This window comes from Electrophorus electricus, chromosome 18, assembly GCF_013358815.1.
Source record: "Electrophorus electricus isolate fEleEle1 chromosome 18, fEleEle1.pri, whole genome shotgun sequence".
NCBI lineage: Eukaryota > Metazoa > Chordata > Actinopteri > Gymnotiformes > Gymnotidae > Electrophorus > Electrophorus electricus.
Genome location: NC_049552.1, coordinates 15692416 through 15710537, shown reverse-complemented (window position 1 = coordinate 15710537; position 18122 = coordinate 15692416). Strand labels below are relative to the sequence as shown.

The 18122-nt window shown below is 43.4% G+C and overlaps 1 protein-coding gene across 4 annotated transcripts in view; it reads left to right on the top strand.

The window, feature by feature from the left end:
• Positions 1–18122, top strand: part of astn1 (astrotactin 1) — a 199646-nt gene that overhangs the window by 80098 nt on the left and 101426 nt on the right. For all 4 annotated transcript variants that reach the window (XM_027011363.2, XM_027011361.2, XM_027011360.2 and 1 more), the window contains 2 exons: positions 6796–6933; positions 11339–11489. In XM_027011363.2, coding sequence (XP_026867164.2) covers positions 6796–6933; positions 11339–11489 — 289 coding nt within the window. The remainder of the gene's footprint in view (positions 1–6795; positions 6934–11338; positions 11490–18122) is intronic.

Here is an 18122-nt window from a genome sequence, read left to right as displayed (position 1 = left end):
GCTGCATACCTTAATTTGATGAAGGCAGTCTTAGTGACATTGCGTGGCATTTAAAGTCGTGAATCACGTCAACATTTCTAAGTTATTGTGTGGAATCTGATCTCTTAGGCTTCTAAATGTCTTTTTGTTCACATTCAATAAGGGTGGATTCTTTTCTTCACTTAATTATTTAAAAATATTCAATAATAATAACACTCGATAGACAGTTTACTGGCACATTTAAAGCAGTTTATTTACAGGCATTACAGAAACGTGTGTGTTTTCTGCATACTCAGAGATGTTAAAACTATGTTCCTGTGATAAGTTGACAGAGAGGCAGAATGCATGAGAAGGATAAAAGCACAGACACACAGAACCAGGTGCACAGACACAGAACCAGGTGCACAGACACAGAACCTGGTTCACAGGCACAGAAGTAGGTACACAGACACAGAACCAGGTCCACAGACATACAGAACCAGCTGCATAAACACAGAACTAGGTCCACAGACACACAGAACCAAGTCCACAGACCCATGTTGTTCACCACAGACACAGAACCAGGAACCAGGTCCACAGACACACAGAACCAGGTGCACAAACACAGAACCAGGTCCACAGACCCGTGATGTTCACCACAGACACAGAACCAGGTTCATAGACCCGTGTTGTTCACCACAGACACAGAACCAGGTTCACCTGGGTTAACCAATGTTGCCTTCAGGTTTAATGTGTCAAACTAATTTAGAGCAGGTCCAGAAAGACCAGTCGAGTATAATAAATAATTTTGTGCGCAGTGTTTTATACTATATGGTGTTGACTAGTATAAAGTGATTGATATGGTGGTGTTGCATGAATTAATTAACATAACCATTTAACTGGAGAAGTACAAGAACTGAAAACAGTATTTTTGTCACTATTTATCACTCGTGTACTACTTCCTCCATTGATGTGGAAGTACCGTGACCTGATCCGACAGCTAATTGAAATTTTCATTCAAGTCATTTACAGTTAAGTGCCAGGGTCTCCCTGGTTTTTTGGTGGGAAAAAAATCAATCAAAATTAAATATATATATTTATATATAAAAGAATCCCATATGCATGTAGTAGTGATTTCATATCGACTATGACAACATGCCCTGAACATCAAAGCAATTGAATAATTTAAGACAGCATTTTTCTTTTATGATCAAATGCAAACGTATAATTAATTTTGACATTCTCTAATTTACTTGAATGTTCATTACGGTGTCTAGTAAGACAATCAGCAGTGAAGACTTTTATTTTATTAAATCCCACATAGTGGAATTCTTGGGTCAAGCCCGGAATTCACAGTGGGATCAAGAAAACAGCTGTCACCAGAAAATAGGATCTTTCGCAGAGATGAAGGGTATAAAAAGAGATTTATGGATGCTATTACCTACAGTAAAGACCAAGCTTATAATCTAGAAGGGGAAGAAACATAGAAACTCAGACACCATCACGGAGTGGGTAGAAGAACAGCAGAAATATGCCAGAGCAAGTGTTGGAGACATTAGCAAAAATCCAAAAACAAACAGCAGGAAACCTTCAGAACTTATTCTGGGGGGGGCTTGCAGAAAGCAGCTGCTAACGTCTACACACAAGACACAAGAGCATATGTGAAATAACAGGCCAGCAAACAGCTGACCAGATCGGTGATAGTCCACCCCTTTCATGCTAATAATCGTAGGGGTGTTTGACGACAGCAACAACAGAAAAGAGGCAAAGATGTTTAAGGGACGCGTGTCTGTATGAGACACCAGAGCACTGCAGAAGGAGGAAGACAGAATGATAGCAGCGAGTGGGTCGGATGATGAAATCAGACAACGATGCGAAGCAGATGGAAAAAAACAAACAAAAACAGAAGCCAAGTCAAAGGCTCGCTCGGCCCACCCAGTCACTAGACCTGAGCACCACGGCACGCTTCTGGACTGATTTGAGGAAGGCAGGGCACGACACTCGGCCGAGCGGTCTGTCAGCGTGGCCAGAGAACAGAGCGAGGAGAGAGCAGCCACTCACAGGCCTCCCGCCGGCTTAGAACGCAAACGCACACGCGCAATTTACTAGGGAATACGTCTATTTCATTTACATTAAGGGACAAATGGATCATTTAAAATGTTGTTTATTTCACTGTGCATAAGTATGAAGCACTACCTAGCTCAGATGCTGTCATTTTAAAATAAGAGTGTCCAACTTTTTCTAATCACCTACAACTTTTGCTATAATTTTCCATTGGACTATCTTCAACATGTAATGTAACAGGTAGCAGTATATAATATCTAAACACACCGACAGTAAGGCTGACTGAAGAATTTTTGAAAAAGGGCCTTAAAACTGAAGAACTTGTCTGCACTTTTCTAAAAATATAATCTGTTGTTGATTACCGCAGCCGATACAGCACTTGAGCATTAATGATTTTGTAATGTAAAAACAATACAGATTCTCAAGATGACTTGCTCTGCTAGTCTGTCTGTGTAGAAGGATGTAAATATGGCCAAAGCAACACTACACCAGTCTTCCTTTTGCATTGATCTTCTTTGAAAACTAGCCGTTCATAACACTTAAATGCACATGCATGTTTTTAAGAACTTCAGGATGGACCATGACTCTTTTCCATGCGTGACTGGTCTGAGGGTCTTTTCAGACATTTCTCTAAAGCTATACTGCTGACCATACAGTTTATCATGTACAGCCGGACCTGGAATGGAACATGTCCAGGTGTTAAAGTTATGCATGTTATCATAGCTGGCTGAGGATTGCCAGGCTAAAGGTCTGGGACGTGTAATTATTTTGAGTTTGTTTGAGTTGATATATTGTCATTATTTTGAATTGGCTTGAGTTGGTACATTGTCATGATTTTGAGTTGGCTTGAGTTGTTATATGGCCATGATTTTGAGTTGCTTGAGTTGTTATATTGTAATTATTTTGAGTTTGTTTGAGTTGGTATATTGTCATAATTTTGAGTTGGCTTGAGTCGTGATATTGTCATGATTGTGAATTGGCTTTTATTCTGAGGTACAGTTAATTGAAAGTTGTCATTGGTTAAGAGAATCTTGTCATTTTTAATGATTTTTGTTTATTTAAGGGGGCATTTACATTTACATTTATGGCATTTAGCAGACACTCTTATCTGACTTACAAAAGTGCTTTGTCATTTCCTCATAGAATACATCCTTGCCAGTACAGTAGGTTAGAGTCCAAGATACCAATGAACTAGAATACTGCTGAAATACAGGGATCAATGCTGATGCCTAGAAGTGCAAAATACATATAAGCTTTATCTCAGACAACACTAAGTATAATAAACAATAAGTACTAGAGTTTGTGAGTCAACAAAGGAGCAGTCAACATTGGCGGACAACACCAAACAATACCCTACAATAAATACTAGGGTCAGTGGTCATTTAAATATTCTACAGACAGATGGGTCTTCAGTCTGCATTTAAGGGGACTTTCCAAGTTTACCTAAACTAGGTTTGCTGCAGTTACTCAGTGTCTACGAACGTACTGAAAAATGATATTAATATTCTACAGTAACCCTGCCAAAAAAGCATGAAATGAGAACTTTGTTGTCTGGGTGCAGAATGTAATGTTGTAATTTGGGGGTATTGAACAAAGTATGACCTTTAACCTCGTAATCATTGTTTTACTTCAGATGTAATGTGGTGAAGTGCAAATTTAAAACAAACAAACAGAAAGAAGGCTCACTTACAGACCACACGTCTTACCCTTCAAATACTAAACAGCACTATAATAGATCCGTCTTTGAAAGATTTGATTGGGCCACTCTGACTGCTACACCAGCACACACCAGTATTTTCAGGTTTATGCATCATAGTCATAAGGACTGACCCCAGGGGCCTGTAATGGGACCTTGTTCTGGGCCGCGCAAATCAAAGTCTTTCAGAAACACATGAACACTGGCAAATGAGCTTCACCAACTGTACTCAGTGAGCATTCCACACACACACACACACACACACACACACACACACACACACACACACACACACACACACACCCACACACACACACACACCCCCACACACCCCCACACACACACACTTAATTGACATCCTTGCCACAGGATTAAAACCTTAGTGAACATTAATTTACATATTTTTACATTTACATTTACGGCATTTAGCAGACGCCCTTATCCAGAGCGACTTACAAAAGTGCTTTGTCATTTACTCATAGAATATGTCCAAGTACAGTATAGTAGGTTTGAATTAAACATACCAATGAACTAGAATACTGTAGAATACAGGGATGAATGCTGATACCTAGAAGTGCAAAATACATAAGGTCTATCTTAAACAATGATAAGTGCTATAAACAATAAGTGCTAGAGTTTGTTAAACAACATAAATAATAAGTACAATAAGTACTAAATTAGTCAGTCAATATGGGAACAGTGTCAGTTGTTCTTTAAATATTCTGCAAATAGATGGATCTTCAGTCTGCGTTTGAAGACAGAAGACCCATCTTCAGTCTTCAAATGTGTTTGTTTGTGTGTGTGTGTGTGTGTGTGTGTGTGTGTGTGTACTGTGGTACTGTGCCAAAGTCTTAGTCCAACAACTTAGTTCATGTCAATGGTATAATGCCCATGTATAATTATTTTTTAGTCTCTTTATTAAGGTACAAACAAAACACGCAGGACATGTGTAGAGAACAATTCAGCGTCTAAGGGCAAACTCAGTGACATCCCTTGGCACTAAACACATCTTGAACTCTTCTGGTGAGATTTTCCTGACGTTTTCTGAAGTCAACCTCTGGTACCACTCCATTCAGGTTCTGGCCCAGGTAGGTTTAAGAGATCCAGGCTCGAGTGTAAATGGACGTCACACTAAATACTCGTCAGGCTAAGCAGGATGCGGGGATGAGTCACGTAGAACAGAAACATACGTTTATTTACACTGAGCACAAAGACTATGTAGCTAATGTAACAACAAACTCTGACAACACACAACAGAACAATAGGGGTTTATATACACATGTAAATGAGAAGCATAATTACAAACAGGTGTGACCCATGGGGGCGCGGCCACACGGACGAACAGATACACACAAACACACATGGGGAGACGTTTGGGGGAGGGGCCGTACCATGACAACTGTAGCCTATAGAAGCTGGTTTAACTGAATTATTTCTGTTTTTTAATTATACTTACAAAGTTCCTCTATTTTCTCATTGTATTCTAATAAAGAGACATAAATATATCTGGTCATTACACCAATGATAAAACAACCAAATCTAAAGGTGGCTTAAGACTTTTGCACAGTACTGTGTGCATCTATCTATCTATCTATCTATCTATCTATCTATCTATCTATCTATCTATCTATCTATCTATCTATCTATCTATCTATCTATCTATCTATCTATCTATCTATAATTTTATTTTTTATTTTTTATTTTTTTTATTGTTATTGGTTATCTCCATATGGATATTGTAAGTAGATATCTCGATACAGTGTAAATAGTTCTCTCCATGTAATTGCCATCAGTAGATCAGTAGTTATATCCATATAATTGTTGTCAGTAGTTCAGTAGTTATCTTAGAGACTGACTGAGATTCCTCCTTATGTGCAAAACTTGTCAGGCTGGACATTAGCCGCCTCTCTTGAGTGGACACTTATAAAAGTTCAGTAGTTTTTCCACACACATTTCATCCCAGTTAACTTACACGGAGGAAACACCATCTCCATACACACATTGCACATAGCCTGCGTCGGTCAGGACACTGATACGCTGAGGACTTTTATTTTGCAAAATTCACTGTGCTGTTCACTGTAAACAGCCGGGAGTGTCATAGCCAGTTTGACCTAACAACCCCCAGCATTTGTAAGTTTACATAACACCACGCACAATTTCCACTACACAACAGCCAGCGCTGGAGCGGATTATCAGACTTCGAAAGGCTCGGAACGCGAGACAGCTGCCATCTTGTGGAGTGGACTCATGGGGACACTGGCGTAGATAGCCGTGAGATATGGGTATTGATGTGTAGGCGGGCCAGAGTGAAATCTGAGGATGACTAATGTCTGTAGGTGGTGATATGAATATTTGATCATTTCTGATCCAACAGTTGGCTAAAGGTCCGAAGGAAAGTGGCGATTAAAGGTGTGACGTAGACCATGTAATGAACCTTTTCTTGTAGATGATGTATGCTAATTCCTTTTAAAAAGTCTTGTCCCCATTGTGTCACTGTTTAGTGGATCTTTTAAACATGCCAAGGTTTGTATTTAAAATGTCCAGTGAAATTGTATTTAAAATGTATTTAAGATGAAATTGTATTTAAAATATCCAGTGAAATGCACAATGTAAACAAACCTTCTGTGTGAATGAATTCGGTTTTGTGCTGCAAACCTTGCAGGATGTTCTAGAGAAGACGCTACTTTACTGCTCCAAACCCGAGAGCCTGAAACAGTTTGTCCCGTAATGCATCATAACTTGTGCGGTGGTTTACATTGCTACAGGCACGTAATTAATCCGTTGTCTGCAGACATCAGCATCTGACACACAATTTTTGCCCGTCCAATTTCAGTCTTTGCATGTTATTTTTTGAGCCGTAATATGCACCCGTCAGGTATACGTGTTACATACGCATTACTGAAAGTAGGACGAGTTTGAATATGCCATAATCCCAAGTGCCAGCGTCTGCCCTGTACCCTACAAAGCCCACAGCGTGTATTTGTTATCATCATCCGCAGGTCCCTAAGGCAGAGGAGGGACTGACCTATGCTCACGAGCCTTGCAGGCTGACACATATGCACCTCTCTCTGTTTCAGGTTCACGTACACACTGGGGGAGGGCATGTGGTTGCCCCTGAGCAAGAGCTTTGTCATCCCGCCAGCCGAGCTGGCCATCAACCCCTCCGCCAAGTGCAAGACGGACATGACCGTCATGGAGGACGCCGTGGATGTGAGGTGGGGGTTTCGGCGTTCTCCACCGGAAGGGCCGCAGCGATGCTTGGCAGGGAGCCAGATTTGAACGTGATAACGAGATATCTGATCGGCGCGAAGCCGTTTCTCCCGTTTAGCAGTTCTGGGCTCTCTCAGCCCGCGACCATGTGAAGTATGACATATCGATCGCTCATTGACAGATCATTTGTTTCATCATCGCAAGTACTAATTATTGATTAATCATCAGTCATTCAAGGTTGAAAAGGCATTTGATTTGGCTTTAATGCAAAATTCGTTATTATTGTGATCACATCATCGTTAGGAGAATAACTTCAGTTCCTGTTGCTGGAAGGAAATCTGTAATAGCTCAAGGCTAACGTCCTTGACAGAGGTGCAGAAATAGATGTATTTAGTAATACAGGTCATAACAAAAACAATAGTCAGACATGACCCATTTGATAGGCCGTGTTGGCCAGGGAACACGCCTCTCTCCCTGATGTTAATTAGAAGGGGGTACGGCCAGAGTGATGCGGTCCACATGCCTTGTTGTTGAACTTGATCTGATGATATGCATCACGTTGCTTTCTTACACTCCTCCACCACCCAACACACAGCCTTGTTTATACTTGCGGGTTTACGCGGGCGTGGCTCTCCGGGTCTCCGGGTCACTGCTTGCCAGTCAGGGGAAACTGAGTGTTCCAGATTCAAATCACATCCTTATGGATTCCAGAATGTTCTTTGGATGGCCCACGCTGCCCTCCTGCCAGGCTACAGGCTCCCTAGAGGCAGGCGTGTGGAATGCGGCTTACTGCTCGTCGGAGTCTGAGGTGGACCGGTCCGGGGCTGTGGAGGTGCAGCTGGGTGAAAATTGCCTCTGCCTGGTGGGCCACGCGTACAGCTTTGTCTGGCAGTAATTTGCACGGTCCTCCTGTGCTGTGGGCTAGGTTTGTCAGGGATAACAAGTACTGACTGCACAAAGAGCTTGCAAAGCAGATCTGTGACGTTAACCTGTTAAACCCCAGGCTGACTGTTCAGTTGTCGGGTTTTTTCCACCGTGCGATGGGTCTGCATAAAGACATCCGACCGGTGCTGAACATGTGATGTACATGTTTAAATGGCCTTCCTCAGAGGTTGCTCAAGTGTAGCAGTGAGTCTCTGATACAGCTCAAGAGTGAAGTGTAGATATTCAATGTCCAGACTCTTTGGCAACCAGATATTTCTCTGTTGTTTGTTCATACAGTTATTTCAATTCTGATCAGAACTTTACAAAATTATTTTTGTTGTGCATCAAGATGTATGTATCGTTAAAAAGTGAGGTCTGAGGACTTTTATTAGTATTATCCCACTGTGGATAAGAAAGACACTTCGAAATACACGTTCATCACTATTTTCATTTAATTTTCTCAGTACACTTACATTTACAGCATTTGGCAGATGCCCCTTTCCAGAGCGACTCACAGAAGGTCTTTGTAGTCTCTATCAGACACACGTGCTTATGTGAGCGTCATCGTGACTGGCTTGGGAAAGAAAACAGTAAAAGCGTTTTGAGGTTTTTTTTGTTTGTTTGTTTGTTTTTTGTAAATTGCATATTTAAGTGCTGAGAGACTCCGTGAAGAGTCTTCAGTCTTCGTTTGGAGACGGACAGCCAGTGAAGGCTCATGCCAACACCTGGGTCCCAGGGCAGAGAACGATGGACGATGGACATCGATGGACGTCGATGGACATTCATGGACATCCTCTTCGTGTCTTTACGGATGGTGGTTCTGGTCGAGCAGTATTAGAGACTCGAGCAGGGTCTGTTTACCGCCTTTAAGTGTGTGAGAGCTGGTCAAGTTATCACTTTGTAGGCGAGCGTCAGTGCTTTACATCTGCTGCGAGCTGATGCCAGGTATGAGGAGGCAACACAGCATGGGAGAACATTGGGAGGTTGAACACAGAGGAGGAGTCCTGCCGGGTGCTGCCAGGCGGCCAGTCTCGAGATAACAAGGGCCTGACCAAGCTTCCATGGGGAGGAATGGCTGGTTTGAGAAAGACTGGTTGGTTGGTTGTCCAGAATTACCCCAAAGTTGTGTGCTTTGTCAGTCGGAGTGATCTGAAGGTTCTCTGGTGAGACCCCGGGGTCTTGACATAAGATAACATCTCTAACTATATATAGCAATGATGTCCCAGCAGTCCTGCTGTGATCCAGCTTCAATTGCTGAGCTGCCATCCATGAAGAGAAGTCGGCGAAGCGTGCCGAGATACGAGAAGTAACCTGGATGTCAGAAGGGTTGAAAGGAAAAAAAAAAAAAAGAGAATGAAAAAAACGGGTGAGACTACGATCTCACTAAAAGAGCAACTGTAAAGGGAGAACAGGAGAGGACCTAGCTGCACTCCTTGCGGGACACCATTGGAGAGTCTGTATGGAGCCGCTCCTGATATGTCACCTGATATGACCGTCCGTCTGATTATGAAGTAAACCATTGCCAGTAATCCAGAGATTTGTGAGGACAGACGTCTCGCGGTCAACCATGTTGACAGCTGCTGAGATTGAGACGAGTCAGGACGCCGGACCTGGTCAGAATTCAGCTTCTCTAAAGGAAATTAGACTACTAGTGGTTTCTCTCTGTTCATTGTTTAAGCAGAATGTAAGTGCTGTATCAAATCCAAAGACTTTAGCAGACATACACACAGTTAGCTGTGCTTGTGCAATATTTTCAACTAGGTTCTGGAAATTTGCACCTGAAATGTTCATGTGGCTATTTGCCTTTTTGTAGGTTTTTGTGTGTATTATTTTAAAAAATGAGTAAAAGGGAAAAAGGGTAAAAGGACTTTTAATTTTTAATCATTTGAATTTGCAGCACAGTTTTACTTTGCTGGCCTTCATAATTGAAGTCTAAGTTGAGTTCCTCCTCACACCTGTTGCACCTGTTACTCAGAAAGGCACGGTGATGTGTTAGGTGCCAAGTCTAGTCAGAAGAGTCTGCAGAACTATTAATTAAGGCTTCCGCTTTCTGAAGAGAATGTTTTGTTCGCAGCAAAAGATTTGTCTCAATTTGTCTAGAGTGCCCTCATTACGGAGGCATGACGGTAATTATATATTCTGCCCTTTAAGGTACCATCTTTCCTCCAAAGGGTCTATCACGAGCTCGGCTATGAAGAGTCTCCACACTCCAGCGTTGAGCCGTGTTGGGAGGACTGGGTTTGCATGTGGATTATGATATGAGGTTGACACTATATGATTCATTTATTATTCTTCATCAGGTACGGTGGCGATCTTATTTACAGTGCTGGAATGGTCATGGCCTTATTAAATCCTTCTTTGCAACGGTGATGTTAGTGAAGGTGTTCGCTGTTCCTGAGGAAGCGGTGCATGGGTTACCGAATGCAATTACACCTCCCAAACCCTTTAGGACGCCTCTGTAGTTATCTGCTCGGCCGGATTAACATTCCAGAAATGGTTGGAGACAAAAGATCAGATTTATAAAACTGTATCTGAGCCAAATTGTTTTGCAAGACAAAGTGCTTTCTCTTGCTGTCAGCGGATAGTGAACGAGGACATTATATTTGCAAAACAGAAACAGGCCATGTGTTCTGTCTGCAGGCTAGAGTCATGCACATATACCAGCAGCTTTTATTCCACATGCCTTCCCCTCTACTGTAGCAATCTCCAAGCGTAGCGGGCCACAGAGAGGTCGCGTACGCTCCGTCCTCTCCCCGACGACTCTCTGCCTCTTCAACACTTTCTGATCTCCTCCTCCTCACTGCTGCCTTTTCAGATTTCAAAGGAATGACTTCAATATTTGAATGTTTTCAGTGCTTTAAGTCACATAATGCAAAGTTCCAGTCCATACAGCCAAAACCGGGTATAGAACCGCCAACTTCTCAAGTTTAGCTCTGCCAAGGAATGTGAATATTTGTTTTTTTGACCCTCAATAAAATATTTTGCTTCAAAGTTTTATCCTAGAATATATATATATATATATATATATATATATATATATATATATATATATATATATATATATATATATAGTGTAGTACTGATAAATAAACAACTTGGCATAATGTTCTTGGTCTACCCAGCAGGTTGTGAGGTTATTGTGCTGCTATGTGTTATTCTGTCCGCGTATGTCTGTGGTAAATATATAATTCATTTATCGGTCAGATATCTCCTCGGGAAACCCCAAAGCTAAAATTCTTTCAATATTGTGTGTGTGTGTGTGTGTATGTGTGTGTGTGTGTATGTGTGTGTGTGTGTGTGTGGCATGTGGCGTGTGGTGTGTGTGTGTGTGTGTGTGTGTGTGTGTGTGTGTGTGTGTGTGTGTGTGTGTGTGAGTGTGTGTGTGCTGTGTGTGTGTGTGTGTGTGTGTGGTGTGTGTGTGTGTGTGTGTGGTGTGTGTGTGTGTGTGTGTGTGTGTGTGTGTGTGTGGTGTGTGTGTATTCCCAGGGAGGAGCTGATGATCTCCTCGTCCTTCGACAGCCTAGAGGTTTTGTTGGACTCCTTCGGCCCCGTGCGAGACTGCTCCAAGGACAACGGCGGCTGTAGCCGAAACTTCCGCTGCATTTCGGACCGGAAGCTGGACTCCACAGGCTGCGTGGTGCGTCTCCAAGAACCCCCGGGGTCCGAGGGTCCAGTCCACACCAGGCCACGCCCCTGACCTGCTGTCATCACTCTGACACACGCACTCCCTCGCTTTCTCTCTTTGTTCATTATTAGTGTGTTGATCCTCACTAAACTATCACTGCCCCCCCACTGAGCCACACTGGAAGGTTTCTGCCATAGCTCACTGGCCAGTGTGATTAACATACGACTGCACCGCTCGCTGTGATTGGAGGGTGAAGGGGGTGGTCTCGTACTGGTCTTCAGCAGGAAGGCGCTCCGGTTTCTGGTGTGCGGGTGAGGAACGGGGTTTAGTCTTTAGTCATTCCAGTGAAGAATCGCGATCGCGCTGTGACCCGTGAGCTCCTGTCCACCTTTCTCCGGGTTCTCTCGTAATAAGGATCTGAGTCCCATTCTGTATGCCTTCACTTATTTTTTTGCCTCTCTTTTCCTGTCCTCTCATTGGCCCAGGGTTGCTTAGCGAACGTGTAATGATCCGGGCTGTCTAGTTCCTCTCGCCATCTGGCTGAGGTGTGCTTAACGTATTCGATTTCTCACTTCAACATGCGTCGTGATGGGTCTGTCTGGCTGGCCTGGCTGGTGTGTGCGTCTCCGCTGGCTGGTGTGTGCGTCTGCGCTGGCTGGTGTGTGCGTCTGCGCTGGCTGGTGTGTCGAAACGCCCTGAGCGTCACCGACATTGTAGGAGTGTGACTCCTGTTTTGTTTTTGGTTTGTTGTTGGGGTTGTTTTTGTATGCCAGGCAGACGTTTCAGTTACCCGTGGCAAACAGATGCCATCCTCACTCCGTGCTCAGCCCTCAGTCTCGTTCCTTTGTTATTCCCAAACCTCTAACTTAACCCCTTTTGAATTTTTATGTGATTTTAATATGAAAGTTTTTTTTTCTATCAGGACTAGGTAGCAGGTGTTTTTCATAAATCTGTCACTCAGTTGTGTGTAGTCTCCATGCTGTGACACATGACAGCTCAGCTGTGCACTGAACATTCTTCGAATATCGAACGGTAAAACAAATGTCTCACACACAGAGAGCACACAACAGATGTCTGTGTTTGCTTGATGCAGTCGAAGTATTATTCTAAATATTGCACAGAATTTTTAAATGTTATTTAGCAGGGGTTTTTTTTTGCTTGTGTGTGTGTGTGTGAGAGAGAGAGAGAGAGAGAGAGAGAGAGAGAGAGGAGTAACTGTATTCTGTAAGGAGTAACTGTAGTCTGTGAAGAGTAACTTTGTACTCTGAGGAGTAACTGTGTAGTTTGTGAGGAGTATTTGTAGATTGTGAGGAGTAACTCTGTAGTCTGGGGAGTAACTAGTTTGTGAGGAGTATCTCTGTAGTCTGGGGAGTAACTGTAGTTTGTGAGGAATAACTAGTTTGTGAGGATTACTCTGTAGTCTGTGAGGAGTAACTGTAGTCTGTGAGAAGTAACTGTAGTTTGTGAGGATGAACTCTGAAGTCTGTGAGGAGTAACTAGTTTGTGAGGAGTAACTCTAGTCTGTGAGGAGTAACTCTAGTCTGTGAGGAGTAACTCTGGTCTGTAAGGAGTAACTCTGGTCTGTGAGGAGTAACTAAAGTCTGTGAGGAGTAACTAAAGTCTGTGAGGAGTAACTCTGGTCTGTGAGGAGTAACTAGTCTGTGAGGAGTAACTAAAGTCTGTGAGGAGTAACTGTAGTTTGTGAGGAGTAACTCTGGTCTGTGAGGAGTAACTGTAGTTTGTGAGGAGTAACTCTGGTCTGTGAGGAGTAACTAAAGTCTGTGAGGAGTAACTCTGGTCTGTGAGGAGTAACTGTAGTCTGTGAGGAGTAACTCTGGTCTGTGCAGTCACCCCATCATCACAAAATACGCTAGGACAGAGAGTCCAGGACAGAGAGTCCAGGACACAGGGATAAATATGTGAGCAGGTTCTGAATCGCCCTGGTGGAGTTTCTGTTGCCGTGATGCCTGACTGGATGTACATTATCCTAATTGCTACACTACCTCAGAGATTGATAGTTTGCACAGAATACTAATCACATTTATTCCATTATACACAGAATATCTGCCCTCTGAATACCTTGATGGATTTGTCTTGTATTCTACAGAACACTGGAATAATCCCCTACAGTTGTTGAAGAATTTCCTTAAGGTAAATTATCTTGGTAAAACCAGATCTAGAACCAGGTGTCTATTCAGACTCCAGTGTAGTTGGTACGGGAGTGAAACATCACCACTTTCCACTCTGTAAAACACATGAACTCTTAAGCCAGGAAAGAAGCTTCTGGAAGCTTGTATGGCCCAACAGCTGTCTGGCTAATATGCACTCATTTATTTATTTGTTTATTTTTCTTGCAGCTGTTGTATGCTGTGCGAAATCCTAAGGTAAATAAGTTATTTTAGAAGCCCACATTTTACAGGAAAAATATCAACTTCCTTATAAATCCCTGTCATGCAGGAGGGACACCCACCCCACCCTGGTCTGTAGGAGGGGGACACCCCTCTCGATGGGCGCTATTAGACTCAGTAAACAGGCCTCGGCTCCAGTGAGCCGCAGTAATGGGTTGAGTGGTCAATGCTGTATGAGGTTACCTGTACTGATGTACAAAAAACCTTCTGATCCCAACCTGCCATGTGTGTGTGTGTGTGTGTGTGTGTGTGTGTGTGTGTGTGTGTGTGTGTGTGTGTGTGGGTGGCGGTGGGCGGGAGGATGTGTAGACTCTGCATGGAGTGCATTTTATAAATAGGTAAGCATATGCGCACACACACACACACACACGCACACACACACACACACACACACACACATATATATATATATATATATATATATATATATATATATATATATATATATATATATATATATATATATATATATATTCCCCCTAATCAAAAGTTTCTTCCAGTCATTTTCTCACAAAAAATAAATAATAAAATTATATTAGATTTTCCCACATAACACTACGATTGCTTCCCCAAACATCACTTCGGCCGTAGTTTCTGCTGATGTAAAATTAAATTAGTTCTGATATTGAGGCAGATATCAAATATATATAATTTAATAACGCCCTATATTTTATGGTCCCCATGTGATAGCGGCTAATGTGCACAAGCCGTGGGATAGAGTTGCACTCCCTGGGTAATATGACTTAAAAAAACCCAGAACCAATTATAGCTGCGTTTTTGCTAATACTATTACTGCCAGCTTTCCCCGTAAGCCCGTGTAATAGGCCGGGCTTTCTCACCTGTTTGCAGTTTAGAGTTTCTCTGCAATACGTTTCATTTGAGCTTCTCAATTTGGTGTTGATCATGGCTACCATTTCAGACATTTTCAATTATAGAGTGCATTATTTTTCAAATTTGCTGGTCTCTGCCACATAGATGCTTTGTGCCATAACACGGGGTAACGGCATAGCTCCCGTTCATGCTGAGCTTCGTCTGACCATGCAGAAACACGCCGTGTGTTCTCTAACTCCCTTTCCGCTTTGCCTGGAGGTTTATCCGCGCTCCTCCACCGTCGCTGCTATTCCTCTGTCTTCCATCTGTTGCCGCCGCAGTTCGATGTTTTGCGATTTCGTGGTGACGGAGGGTGTGTGAATGACGCCCCGGGCCGTGGGATCCGAGGAGCTCGTTGGCTGTCTCCCAGAGAGCCCGTTTCTCCATAATCAATTAACACCTTGTCTGAGGCAGGCAGCAGCGATGTGTAGCGGCGGTGCTAATCCAGCAGCCGGCGGGAGCCTGCCTCGCTGATGTATAGCACTCCCGGGGAGGGCCGAGGTGCACTCTTTGGGAAGTAAAGTCTGATAATTGCTAAATGATGATGTGATTAATTAGTTCCCTCTCCTCTATCGTGATTGGTGATGCTGGGGTTAGAGCCGTAGGGGGAGGGGAGGCGGAGCCGAGCTGTCTGACCGGCCCACCCGTCTGCACAGACATGGAATCGGTCTCTGTCCGCACCTGAACAGGACGGGAGAGCTTCGATTCCGGCCTTGGCCAATCACCCGGTAAGAAGTGATTCCGGTGACTATTCAGGTTTGTCCCGAAAGCTCTGGCTGGATTAAAGGAGCAGAGAGTAACGCTCACATTGTGCTTGTTAGTCACGTACGTGAAGGTGGCGTCGTGGTCATTATGTTGGGATAGAAATGAACCCGCCCAGGTTCCTGGGCCAGTGCCCAAAGCTCTGTCGTTTCCTCAGGCTCGTGGATCCGCCCCTGCTTAATGTTTTATTCGGTTTTAATGACACGGTCTGGATATCAGCCCTGCAGCAGTTCTTCCGAAAGCCCAGGCGAGCTCACCTGACCCAACTAGCCAAGCACCCCAGGACTGTCTCAGCGTCAGAACATTAAGGTTGAAACTATACCGGCAGGTGGTTATTCATCCAGATGCCAGACCTGGATACCCCTATTCCACACACACTGTTCCCTAAGGCAGGATTCGACATTGGCTCATCCACTATAATGACAGAGGTCCCACCTGTAGTGCTGTGTGCAGCAGGCTTTCACCATGGGTCCCATCCTCAATTAATGAGACCCACTTCTTGTTCCGCCCCAATGTTGGCCCCACCCCAATGTTGGCCCCACCCCAATGCTGGCCCCACCCCAATGTTGCCTCCACCCCAATGTTGGCCAACCACAATGCTGACCCCACCCTTGCTAAGCAGTGCTGCATTTCCAGATACTACCAGAGTGCCTGTGGGAAATGTCTCCCTGATGCCTCCACCCCACCCCACCCACTGCAAGGATGAAAGGCAGGATTTGAAGGTACTCGATCCATCTCCATGAACATCTGCTGTGCTGGGGCTACGTCTGGCTCCTGGCAGGGCAGAGGCATGCTAATTCTGGACTATAATCCCAAAAGCAAACTGTGAAATACATCTCCCAGCTCCCGTCACGACAAGGACTGATGGACACCCAGGCTAAGAAGCGGTTTCCCGCCAGACACAGAGACAGCTTGGGAAAGAGCAGCATGTGTGATTCTTACGAGAGCTGTTGTTCTTCGAGTCAGTAGAGATGTGTGATGCACGTTTGGCATTTGAAAATGAATTGTGGGGATTTCAGTGCGGCACTCCGGCTAGCTCTGTAAACAGCCATGCATTCTAATGACACACACTCTCTTTTGTTTTATCTTTTGCAAAATTGTCTCTTTAGAGGTGCAGACAAGTTCAAATGTCCTGAAAATACTTTGTATGTTTGTGTTCTGAAGAAGTGTAAGACTGAAATATCTGCCAAGATTACAGCTGTTAGAACTCAGAGTTCCGATATTATTCTAGCAACAAGTAATCATTTACGTTAGCATTCATTTAATGTTTGTCCATTTAAATATCCTATAATTTAGCTGGATAAGTGTTTTTTAGATTTACAAAGATGATATGATCCTCTAAAAGGGATTTGTTACTACTTGACTGGCTGTTTTAATCTTTTGAAAGCTAGCTACCCATTTGCAAAATTTGATTTCAAGCCTCAGTTGTTCAGGATTTTCAAATTTTTAATTTTTGTTTTTATCCTCTGAGATTATTTTGAATCGCACCTTCTTAACCGCTCCAGCAAAGTTGTTGTCTCACTTCTCTGTCTTCTTGGAGCATAAGAAATTTCATAGTAGTGTTTGTATAATAAGCTGGTAATTTGCTGCATTTTTCTCTCATAGGCACAGATACGAGAACTGAAAGACATACCAGGATAAAAATTGCAAAAGTTTTTCAAAGAGCCTGACAGAGAGAGAACTGAATCAGCTAAATTCTGGTCCTCCCCACTAGATTCCTTCTATTTGCGTTAGTCTCTTAGCCACAAATATAAGCAGTCTGTGTGATAAAGACATTATCATAAAGACTCCTTCATTTTATCTGCAGCCACGGAGCTTTGATTCAGCTGACCTCTCCGAATCTGTGGTCACAAAAGGATGAGCCAATTCGAAGGCCAAGATCTGATCTCCATAAATACTCATTTGACCCCAGTCCTGTGGAGGTGTATCACACTTCAGCCTTCTGGAAAAGGCTGTTACTTACCATTTGCGGAATGAGAAATGAATCGCTTCTTCGGTGAGAAACCCCTTTTAAGTTTATAGAAGCAGGTTATTCAATTCAGATGACGAGAATGACGCCTGGAAAGGAGAACTGAAGATATTCCCCAAAGATTAAACCTAGCAACTGCCCGAGGAAACAATCCCCTGTGAACTCAGAGCTGCTACTGCTTAAAAAACCTCCTACCTCCGCCTCTCGCTGGTCTAATAGTTGGGAACTTGGACCAAGCTTCCCACAATAGTGGTGTCTCAGTAATGCCATTATTGTGTTGGCCAGCAGGATGAGAGCCTGAAAGAATATAGCACATACATGATTATTTTGGTCAATAGCAAGTCCTAAAAGAACACAGTCATAATAATAATATAGTTAATAGGATGGCCTTAAAGGGTAGAATGTATTGTCCGTGCGCAGTTGTTATGGTATGTAGCATGGCCCAAATGAGCAGAGACAACATCACTGTTCTCTAAAGTCTGTCTGTCCCTGAAGTTCAGAGGCTTGCTGTGCTGCACGCGTAGCGTTTTGGCCCAAGAGTCACTCGGTATGGCGTCTGTTACCAAATGGCAATATCGATATAAACATATGGGGCAACCTAGGCGTGAAGATGACAGGCGTGGGCTCCAATGCAGA